The sequence below is a fragment of the Gallinula chloropus genome (genome assembly GCF_964237585.1).
Source record: "Gallinula chloropus genome assembly, chromosome: 9".
NCBI classification, from domain to species: domain Eukaryota; kingdom Metazoa; phylum Chordata; class Aves; order Gruiformes; family Rallidae; genus Gallinula; species Gallinula chloropus.
Window position 1 is genome coordinate 1,001,315 of NC_140094.1, and position 11,448 is coordinate 1,012,762.

Here is an 11,448-nt window from a genome sequence, read left to right on the forward strand (position 1 = left end):
ACCTCTAGTAACCCCAGCTGTTAATTGATGATCAGTTGGATTTTTGGGGGGAGCTGGGGGGGGAGGGGGGGGGGGGGGGGGGTGGAGCATACAGGTTGTGTTTGGCTTTTTGCCTCAGCCCTGGCTCGACCCAAGGGCAGTAACAGCAGTGGGGACAAGGCACCTTTTCATCCCAAGAGCGTGGCCTTACTGTCCTTTAGGCAATTGCTGTCTGGTTGTGAGCTGTGAAAGGAGTTTTCTCTAAAGAAATTAAACCCTCTCACTCACTCAAAACCTTGCCTCTACCAGAGTTTTATTCAGAGATATAAAACAGCCGTTCAGGCCAAAAGCCCCTTTTTCTGATTTCTTTAGAGGAGCTGTCTGGAGGCTTTTGGAGAAAGATGTGTCTATTCAAGGCAGCCCTTTAGCACCACAGCACCTCTGATGCTTCCGAGTCACAGGAAAACTATATGGACAGGAAAGAAAAGCTGCTCCCAATTAGAATGGAATGAGGTGGTTGGAAATGCTGTGCGTGTGTTAGAACACGTAACAGGCGAAAGGAGGCGTTAGCCTGCAGTAGCAGGGTAATGAAAACTGATGGGTGTGTGGTTCTGGTGTGTTAGATTGAAGAACTAGGACGCCTGAGACGTGGAGCTCTTTACAAATGAACTTGGGAGAAGTTTCATCTTGGGGTTCTGTGATTAGTTTTTCAGTGAGTGCTTATATTTAGACTGTGAGTTTTTCTAGACATAAAGGGGGAAGGCTTCTGAAAAGGGAGCACAGTACAATTTCGACAGCTAATGCTGAACTAACAACAGGTAACGGATTTGATACTTATGGAGACAAGCATGCACGCACTGCACAAAAACACTGGGCTGCTAGTAAGTTTGTATTAAAAAACCCTTTTAACTCCTCCTCAGTCTGTGATTGGTTTACTTAAGGTAAAGCTTTGATTTGAATAACTTGGAGCCCCGCAGAGTAGGAAGGGAAGCAGTTAGCAAATGTCGCAGAGGGCTCGGTTCCTGTCTTCCTCTCCTGGAAGTCTCTCAGCCACAGTGTAAGATGCATCAGAAAATGAAGTGGCCTGGCTCCTGATTGTCTTTTCTTCCCCCCCTCCCTCCCCTGCTGACAGCGTTGGCTCTGGACATTACACCGCGTACGCAGCTCACGAAGGCCGCTGGTTCCATTTCAACGACAGTACTGTAACTTTGACCGACGAGGAGACTGTGGTAAAGGCCAAGGCCTACATCCTCTTCTACGTGGAACGGCAAGCCAAATCCGGATCAGATAAACTTTAATACCTCCTTTCAATTCTCACTTAAAGTCCACCGGACAAAGCATTTCCATTTCTCCATAAATACTTGATCCAAGACTATTAATTTCATTGTGCACTTTTCAATTTCCTCTTGTGGGTTTTAGTTTTATTGTGTCAATGGTAGCATTTGACTTCCTGAACTCGGACACAAACTAACTTTTATTTTTAGTTATACCAGAAAACCTCAGCAGACTTTGATTTGCTGCTTTAGTTGTGATAACTCAGTTTTTATATATATAGTTTCATTGAATACTTAGTTAATTGACTTTTTTATATTAATGTTTTCAGTTCTCACTTTCTAAAGGCACATTTACATCAGAGAAGCTTTCTGTCCTTACAAGCGAGATAAATGTGCTTCTGATTAAGAAGAGTAATACAACTTGATTCTGTTCTCATAGCTGTTATGTAGGTATGATTCAGTCTCTTTATATCAAGGAGTTGCTGGCACGTACTATTTTCTCCCGTGCAAGAAAGTATACAGTGACCTCTGAACATTTGTTCTTTGCCTGCAGAAGAGAGAAGTGGCATCATAAAATAGACCAGGTAACTGCTGCTATATTGGTGTGTATTCAGGCTGCTGACTTATTTCAGGAATCGTTGTAAATAAAACAGTTGGTTCAGTTGTATCTACACTGCAGTTTAATTCGAGTATTTCTCCTATATGCTCTGCTTTCCTGGCCTTCAAATTTAAAACAAACAAACAAACAAACCTTAAAATGCACACATGTCTAAAGTGTGTTGAGAGCAATGGGTTTTTTTAACCAAACCTGAACTGCCTTAGACATCTCGCGTTTTGGACCATCATCCAGAAATTGGATCATAAATACTTACTCGCAGGAAAAATCAGAGACTTCCTGGCGCTGGGAGTGGGGAGCAGAGACGCAGAGTTTGTCATCTTAGGCTAAGTGTAACTTCTGTCTGGGACACATCTGCAGTTCACTTCAAACCGAAAGGAAGCTGATGGTGTTCCAGACGCTTTGCACGACGATCGTTTTACCAGTTTTACCCCCATGTGTAATGGGGGTTCATCGGCCAAGACTGCTCAGTGACCAGAGCAGGCTGAGTAGCTGCAGTATATATGCATTGGCCCAGCATGGGGTCTGTATTTACAGTGTCTAGATGAACACCAGAGGTGTGATAGCATTTCTAAAGCTTGATGATGTAACACAGAAAGACTTCTGTTAAAAAAATATATATTTAATTTTAGCTGTCCAGCTGATCTGGAAGTTGGCATTGAGCTAATAACATATAAAAAAAGGTGGACAGGAAAGGCAATATTGTAAAAACCTGCAGTCCCCAAAAAATCTGAAGTTTGACAAAAGCTACAGTTCTCTTCTCCCAGCCCATCCTTGATAGCTAGCGCCCGCGTGCCCGGTATGGAAATGGACACCCTTAAAATCCTAACAGCGTGGTTAGCAAGAGTAGAATTTACATAATGTAGTCACACAGTCAAACAGAGCATCTTAGTTGTGGATAAGTCCAGTAAGGTGTGATTACCCTTTTAGTTAATGCTTCTGAAAGGCATTGTGGACACAGTAAAAATTTCACTACTGTAGTTCAACCTGGTGGACCCGGAGCAGGCATCAGTTTCCTTGCTGTGGGGTACCTGCTAGCTGTACACCTACTAGTAAAAAGAAGTCACAATTGTGGTTTTTAAACGCTTCCTCTGCATCTTAAAACAGGGAGAGAAATGGGCTTAACAGAAAACCACAGAAAGCATTCAGCATCAGCGATGGTCTATGAGTAGGTAAACTGTACGCTAGTTACAACCTATGGTGGTTATTTTTTCATATGCTAAGTGGCACATATAACAATGTCTGCTTTTACAGAAATAGGCCTGTTTGTTGCTTTAAAGTGCAGCTAGTTTGTCAGCTACCATTTCTGTGTTTCTTGCAGCGAGAGCCTTTCTTCTCAGCGGAATAGGTAGCCGTTGCTTTTTATACAGGCAGAAAAAGGTACTGGACCGACTTACTGGGGGCAGGGCAAGCAAAGGATCTGATGACTGTTATTATTCTGAAGGGCAGCCTTACTGCTCACAGGTGAGGAGTTAAGGAGATTCCAGCTATAACTGTATTTTGTCTGCATGCTACTTGGTTTGGATGGCTTTAGAATTTGAATTTTGAGACCACAAAGCTTAAAATACACAAGTAGCTACGCGGCAGAAGCAGCTTAACTTAACAGTAGCCAGGTGCATGCGGCATTCTCGCAAACCAGTGATGTAAATGTGCCTTTCTGTATATTTAAAAAAACCGTAAATTTGTAATCTTCAGCGACATTCACTTATTTTAAGCAGCTTCTACTTCTGCAGTTAATTTTTTGGGTCAGCGTGAGGTTCTCTCTTCAGTGTTTGCTTTCAGTGACGTTTGCTGTGTAACGTTAAGGGTCTCGGGCCATGGCATCCGGCACGGTCCGTGGGACACAGCCACGGGCACACAGTGCAATCGGGTCAGTCTTGCTCTCGCAGCAGGCGGTTATAAGGATTGGCCATATGCGCTGCTGGAACAAATACATTGTAAATCCTCTCCTAATTTAACCTTCTCCCACGGCAAACCCAGATGGACAGGATGAACAGTTTGTTGTGGCAACACAAGTATTTCTCTTCCTGGTGGAGAACTTTGATTATCGACTGTATTCTCTTCAGTGTGGTGTCCAAAAAAAGAAAAGTAACTGAGCACCGAACTAGTAACATATACTACACCTGACCTAATATTACATTTTTAACCTTACTTGTATATCCTATATTTATCTACTAGCGTGGAAGGGGGGGGTGGGCGGGTGGGGTGTTGGAGCGGGATATCTCATTTCATTTAAGCCAAATGTTTCTTTTCTACTTACTGATGATGATAGTACACATTAACTAGCAAGAACTTTTTTTCTTGCTTGTGACAGCTCTGCAAGCCACAACTGCTCTCTACAGTTCAAAGACTTGCATATTTTTCACCAGAATTTGTCTGATCAAAGGTTGTCCTTTTGTTAGTGATTTTTAGCCATATATACAACTGGAGACAAGATATACCTAGAACAAACTGCAACATGTCCAGCTCTCAAAATATTCTGCTTTAGCGTGCTATTAAGCGCAGCATTATGCGAAACTCTAAGGCACTTAGAAGCAGAGCTCCTTCTTTCTCATTAGAGCCAGAAGGCGCTTTTTAGGTGGTAATAGATGTCAGCACACGTTCAGACAGGCAGGGGACCATGGGCTTGTATCAAAAGCAGGAGGCCGTTTATAAGGAATTTGTTAGATCAATGGAAAGCATACCACACGGTGTTCTTGAGATGCCCCAGAATATTTCATTACCAATGTGTCTGTGTCTTACTGATGAGGTAACGAGCACCTTGAAAACTGATTCCAGTGTGCTTTAGGATATCCTCAAGTACTGTAGTGCCATAGTTGTAATTGTTTACCATTAAAATTTAGTGTGTAATTTTCAGCGAGGATTACTGACTGTGCTCATCTTGCGTGTTTCTGGAGCGTTTCCAGGTTGAATGTGAACTATATTTCATTCACACGGCGTGTTTATGGAAAATGTGCCATTAAAGTGTCTCCTTTCCTTAGAAAATTAAGCTCCTCTTGTCCTTCTACAGGCTTGCAGAATATTGTTGGTCTCAATGCTTTGAACACGGACGGCAGAGTATTCTCAGTTGTTGCGGGGGAAATGAAATAAAGCATAGGGAAGTGTAACAGCCCTATGAAAACTGAGCATCTAAACCCACAGAGGAATTGCCGCTCAATTTTAAAGGGTCCTGTAACCCACCAGCTGCTAATTATTTTGCCAGATGGTGATGCGGGTCCTCTGCGCCGTCAAAGAGTCCACCCTAGGAAAATGTCATTCAGATTTGCTCTTGTGTTGGCTTTTTGTTATAACTAACTTACCTGTGTTTTAATACAACTCTGAGCAGCCTCAACGGTTTACAGCTGAACAAAAACAGAAGGTAAGCTCTGAAAAGGACTGAGGGACAGAGTGGAGGTTGACAAACAGTAGTGTGAGAAGGAACAAAAAAACCCCCCACTTCTGGTGCACCATTTAAGCTACAGTTTTCCAGTGACTGGCTTACCTGGTACATGTAAACATCTACCCTTCTTGTCCCTTTTGTGACTACATGAGACACCAATGCCACTGTCCACAGCCTGTTTCTGAGCAGGGGTGAGGAGCAGAAATCAGGTGAAGGAAAATATTGAAGGATGAAGGAAACCAAGAAGACCAGCAAGTGTTAAGCACAGCTCGCCGTACATCACAGAAAATTGCTAACTACAGAGTCAAAAAAGATGCAGAACTACAGTATTTTTGAGGCGCTGTGTGTATGCGTACACATTCCTCAAGCAATGTGATAAGCAGCCAGAATAGTTGTGCAGCCTGCAGACAGATTTCAAGTGCTGCTTTTCAGAGTTCAGTTTCAAGGTGACCCTTCGGTCCCACTCAACCCTGCGCTGAATTGAAAGATGCCCCAGTCAGATGCAAAGGTACCTAAAATCTCCTGGCTACGAAAACGGGCAAGGCACTTCACCACTGCCTGCTGGGATCCACTGTCTACTGATTAGTTGAATGTGTTGTTTTACTATATTGGGTGGGTATAAGGCTCCTTAAGCTCAAGGAGTTTTATTGCACAAGCATCAAAGTTCCAGGCCGCTCCTTGGCGCTTGTAATTTTAACCTGCCATTTGCTGTAGCCTTGTTTTATTTCTAGGGAAGACTTTGCACTAGAATTTCTCCCTTCACTCTGATTCCCCCTGAAAATTGTATATATCCTTTTACCCCCCAAAACTGCCATGGCTGCGGTAAGAGAACTAACCTTACAGCAACAGAACACAAGAAAACTCTTGTAAACAAAGCTCAAGCTAGGAGAACACGTTTACGAGAAGCACATGCTGCCAGGCAGTCAAACACAGACTTGCTGTGCACATCCTCACGCAGCTCGTTACTTTCCTCAGATAACACGAGGAATGTGCCCGTGAGTCTGAGGCATGTAAATGGAGGTGGGGGATGATTTTTAAACTCCTTTTACGAGCTGTTCATTATTCAGTGTTAATAGTCCTTTAACACAATGTGAGAGTTCAACCTGAGAAAACTCACCAAAGTAAGCTAGTCTGAACCAGCTGTACTGTACAGAAAGTATTGTGCGGAAAGCCGAGGGCTGGCCAAACTGCTCCTTGCAGCTGTTGGCTACAGCCCCCAGCCCCCACCCCCTCCATTCATTAACATTAAGCTTAAGGAGTGAGTGCCTAAAAGGAAAGTAACGCCTTTTAAGGAAGCGTTTTTTGATAGTCAAATGCTGCACGCTCATTCCATGCCCTTGTTGAAACAGAGCAGTTTCAGGCACGCACAGGGTTTTTTTTTTTTTCCCCTTCCCCATTCTTAGCTTCTGCACCAGTTGTTTGCCAAAAATAAACACCATTCCATAACCATATATGTGCAATAGCTTTCCGGTTATTCCGAACCCCCTCCAGCACTGCCATTATACCAGAGGAGCAGAAGACACTCTTCTTTCCAACACATTCTGACGAGCTATGCATATAACCCAGCTGAATCGGGAATGCCTTTTGCATCTGTTTTCTTTTCTGGACAAAAACAGTAGGAAGAGTTTAGCAAAAACATGTCACAAGTTGCAAGAAGTGTTTCAGGATCCGTTGCTATGGTCTTTGTTGAACTTTCACTCTCCAGTGGAACTAAAGAAGGATAATTTTCTCCTGGGACCTGCTTTAAAATACTTATCCATCTGCTGGTATTCAGAGAGAGTCAAGGTGTGTAACATTGAGGACTGGATGAAAAACACTTTCCAGAAAGACTTCTGTAACAGGCACGAGAACATTGTCAGTGGTTTTTTACTAGAAGTTTGCAACAGGTACGTTCTTTGGGTGTGAAACTCTACATCTAATGTAAACATTAACTGCCTCGAAATGAGAGAACTTAGAGCTGTTTGCAGTGAGCACGTGAGCGCTTTGACTTTGCTGTTTAACACGGTACTAAAAGCTGGTTTTACAGCGGCAGTAGCGCATGCTTCATACTGACCTGACTTTAGCCTACTTCTCCACCCCCTTTTTTTAAAAAACAAGTAATTAATATAGAAAAGTGCAACCCTGCCTACAAAAGTGCATCGTCCCAGGGTGTGCCTAGAGGAAAGACGAGATTTCAAATCTTTACTATATGTCAAAACAAAGTGAAGTTCAGCAAACATCTTACTAAACACCGTATTTTTTTTTCATTCTGATAACGAGTAGAATATTTTTTCCGGTGAAATTTAACTCTTCAGCTTTTTCTAAACTGCAGTGAAGAAATCCCTGTAGCAAAAGCAGCTCTGGACACACACTGTTTCTGGGAACAGCTTTACCATCAAAAGCAGCTCCAAGAAAAAGAAAAAAAAAAAGATGGTAGGAGGAGCAAAGGGTGTAGAACCCACCCCGAGCGGTTCAGTATGCTGGGGGACAGCTGCGGACCCAAGATTAGAGCTGAATGGGGTGTGTCAGCAGCTATCCTGAAATGGCACACGGCAGCCAGCCCTCAGCTTTGTGCCACAACGTGCAAGGCTAAAAGGTCTCTTTGGAAGAAACAATTTAAAAAAGCCGACAACAGCAACAGGCTAACCTCCAAACAAGAACTGAACTGCAGGTTCAAATGTGAGCATTAAGTTCTGAGCACACAGTTTCCGAAGTAACTGAGGACAGCAGATTAAAAAAAATCTGGATTAAATATAGCAAAGTATCAATTAGAAGCATGTCTGTGCCTAGAAACAAGGGGGTAGGAGGAAGTAGTATCCTTTTTTTTGGCACCAGGATGGGTCCCATGCGGCTGCACTTAACTATTTCCATTCTGATGTCACAAAAGTGGACTTAGAAAGAGGAGGCGAGAGCACAGCTCTACAGAAACAGTTTAGGTACCATTCCCCCCAGAATTCATAAGCCCACATCGGTCGCTAGACAGAATTCAAAGCAAAGCCAGGGGAGTAAGACTGTCAAAGTCCATAAATAAAAATATCAGCAAATCCCTTTCCAGCTTCGATGGATTTGTTTCCAGAATTTAAACTGAACACTTGAAAAGGAGAGATTGTAGTGATGGTTTGTCCTTCCCACTGCACCCATTTTAGCCTTTAAAGCAAGATTCTGCTTTTTTTTGGAGCAACACATTGAAATTCCTCTCAGACTACTTTTGTTCCGTGGACAAAGGCACAAGAGACGGCAGGTCAGAGCGTTTCTTGACCTTGCCTGCTTTAAAACATGTTTCCCTTAACTGTAAGTTTAAGGGAACAGAGTTGAAAAAAAAAAAATAATAGTGCAGCCGACATGATTTCAGTCCTGTCACCTCTGCTTAGAAGGTGAAGTAAAGCAGCAGGGGGGGTCGAGGGGATCGAGAATAAAAGGAATGTACTATGTAGCAGTTTGTAAGGACTGAAGACCATTGTGGCAGCATTGGCGGAGGCCCTTGTTTGCCCCCACTGCCACTTCACACTTGAAGCCCTGACACAGGCTGCAAGTGTTCCTGCAGGATGCAGACAGGCTGACAGTGCTGTGCAAAAGTGTCACGAGGCGAACAGTGTTGCCATGGTTGCTTTTCCCTGCAACAGCAGCACCCAAAGAGGTGCTGTGCTAACAGAAACATTAAGCTACATTTACTTAAGGAGATGGATAGCTGACCTGCTGCTGCCTGGAGAGACGTAAGCCAGAAACCACACACCACACAAAAGGCTTTGCATGTCAGGGCAGAAGGGTCCCTGAAAATGGACCTGGTGAATGCAGCCGTTAGTTAGGAATAACAGGTGTGCTGCAGTTTCTGCACGAGGGTTGGTATAAGTCATCAACATCAACTTGGAACAGGCCTTTCCTGTAGTTTCCCAGATCTACCCAAGCAACCAAAAAAACCGCCTTTAATTTGCTCTGTCAGCATCTTAACAGTAGAGATGTTCCCTGTTTCGGTGATTTCAAGGCAGGTTTAAGACTTGTGTGGGGTTCAGACGTCAACACTGAGGTAGTAGCTGGCACCTACTCAGGTCATCGAGGAGCTGAGAGACACTTGTGAATCTTTGTGAACTCAAGAGCAGGCTTGCCTTACTTGTCTGCACTCAGCGTGTCTACACAGCCACCTCTTCACTCGGTTATCAAATGCGTCATGACTTGAATCTCGTCTCTAGTGGGTCGTCAGTTGCTGTGGGTGGAGAAGGGCAGCACTGTGCAGGTCCTTAAAGAACAACAGAGCCGCAGATCAAATAGGTATCTGCACGCCAACTGATGATGTACCAACAGAGAAAGCAAAGGCAGTGAGTTTTGCAATTACTGGAGCTGAGGAGTAAGTTCTATGTATGCCCCACCTAGCCAAGCTTCCACAAGCTTCCGGATGGAAGAGGAGAGGTTTTTGTAACTAACTGTCATATTTAATCTTGACAATAGTAGCTTCTTCAAGGTCCAATTTTCTTTTTTCCCCTCCTCATCTATAACAATCGTGTTTTCAGATGTCCCAACCTGTTATCTCTGACCCTGTCTGGATGTGGCCACGTCACAGATGATTGCATCTCTGTGCTTCTCAAGAAGTGCCCAAACCTCAAGACCCTCAAACTGGAAAATTGCGTGCGGATCACCAACCAGACGCTAGAAGCGGTCACCCTCTACGGGGGATCACTGCAAACGCTCCACGTGGATTTCTGTCGGAACATAACGCAAACCGGGCTAGAGAGCGTGCGGGAAAAACGTCCCTCTGTACGGGTGAGCGCAGAGAGAAGCGCTAACATGATTCCAGACAGTAAGCCAGAAAAAAAATCAACACTTGTTAAAGCATCAAGAAAATCAGTTCAGCTTTAAGCGCAACAAACTATAAACTCTGCCAGTGTGGGTATTTTACTGGACTTTCCCTCTCGTGCCGGGTAGCATTGCTACCTGAGCATGGCTACCTCCCTGCGATCCCTAAGTCCAAACACACAGCAGATACACGTTGTAAAAGCTGTGCTGGGAAAAGGCCTCTGTCTCCATCAGGCCAGTTGTAAGGGAAACCCTGTTTGTTTTCGGTTGTCCATCGAAACAGGAAAATCCCATGTTGCTGTCACAAAACGGTAAACCTCATTCAGGCTGAAAAGCTCAATTTTAATACCCTCGTATTGTGGACGAGCAGAACATACCACGCTGGGAAGCAGCAATATGTTTGAATGAGGTAGAATTTGACAGAGATCAATAAATTCAATGGAACATTGACAGAGTTTAAAAGCAGTTTGATGAGCTGCCGTAGGTTTGTTGGGCAAGGTTCACCTTACTAATTACTGCAGGTAAGTATTGAGTTAGAGTGCAGTTAAAATGAATCACAAGACTGGTAAACATCCTCCTCCTCTTGAGCCACGAGGCTCAGAATGGGTTCCCTGGCTTTTGAAACTGCCAGTGTAATGGGAAAGTGCAGAAAGCCAAAGCGGATGGCTCAGGTCGTTGGACGGGTGGGCAAATTTGAGACAAATGGGAATTATGAACACATTCCTGGTAAAGGATATATCCGTATGGTCATTCCATCCCCTAAAAGCGGTAACAGTGCTCTGTAAGATTTTTCTGGCAAAAGCAGAGTACCTGGCAACCCTCGCTTCCTCAACCATAAACATTTGCAGCTCAGTGGGCAGTGTCATATCAGATGTGCAAAACACAGCTTCGCCCTCTGCTGAAGCTACTTTGACCAGATGCACTGAGTGGTTTGGTTGGTTGGGTTTTGGGGGTTTTCTTACAGTTAAAACACTATATTAAGCAATGCCAGTTTACGTTAAGTACCCTACATGAAGAGATGGTGAGTTACAAGCCTTAGGTTTAAATGCTAAATACCAGAAAGTACAGCTTTATACAGATGCCTGTTTCCCCATGCGAAGCAGAAAACAGCTGCAGTCATGGGAAACTGCAGGGCCACATGCTGTTCTGCTACATGCAAGCAAAAGGCCCTGAATGACAGATCCTTCATTCAGACTGATGCCGTGCTCAACTGCTGGCATAAGAAAAAAGGTAATAAAAAAGAAAAAAAAAAAAAAGGCAAATAAACCCCAAAGCAGTTAAAGCCATTTATAAGACTAAAGCCTTTACCAGCAAAGCCTTTTATACTTTACCCTACAATTTACTTGGGTTTTTTTCTTTACAATTTGATATGACATACCCAAAAGTTTATGCAGAAGCTAGGCAGTGCTGGTAGCTGGCACAGAACATCTGGC

At 43.8% G+C, this 11,448-nt stretch overlaps 2 protein-coding genes across 2 annotated transcripts in view; both read left to right on the forward strand.

Moving 5' to 3' along the window:
• Positions 1 to 2,953, forward strand: part of USP3 (ubiquitin specific peptidase 3) — a gene marked incomplete at its 5' end in the record, with an annotated part of 43,117 nt that extends 40,164 nt beyond the window's left edge. The window contains one exon of the mRNA XM_084267783.1: positions 1,112 to 2,953. Within this exon, the coding sequence (XP_084123909.1) occupies positions 1,112 to 1,277 (166 nt within the window). The 3' untranslated portion in view covers positions 1,278 to 2,953. The remainder of the gene's footprint in view (positions 1 to 1,111) is intronic.
• A 3,839-nt stretch (positions 2,954 to 6,792) lies between these two features.
• Positions 6,793 to 10,587, forward strand: FBXL22 (F-box and leucine rich repeat protein 22). Its single transcript, XM_084268237.1, has 2 exons — positions 6,793 to 7,134; positions 9,733 to 10,587. The coding sequence occupies exons 1-2, from the start codon at positions 6,800 to 6,802 to the stop codon at positions 10,076 to 10,078; spliced, it is 681 nt and encodes a 226-aa protein (XP_084124363.1). The 5' UTR covers positions 6,793 to 6,799; the 3' UTR covers positions 10,079 to 10,587.
• The last annotated feature ends 861 nt before the right edge of the window (positions 10,588 to 11,448 follow it).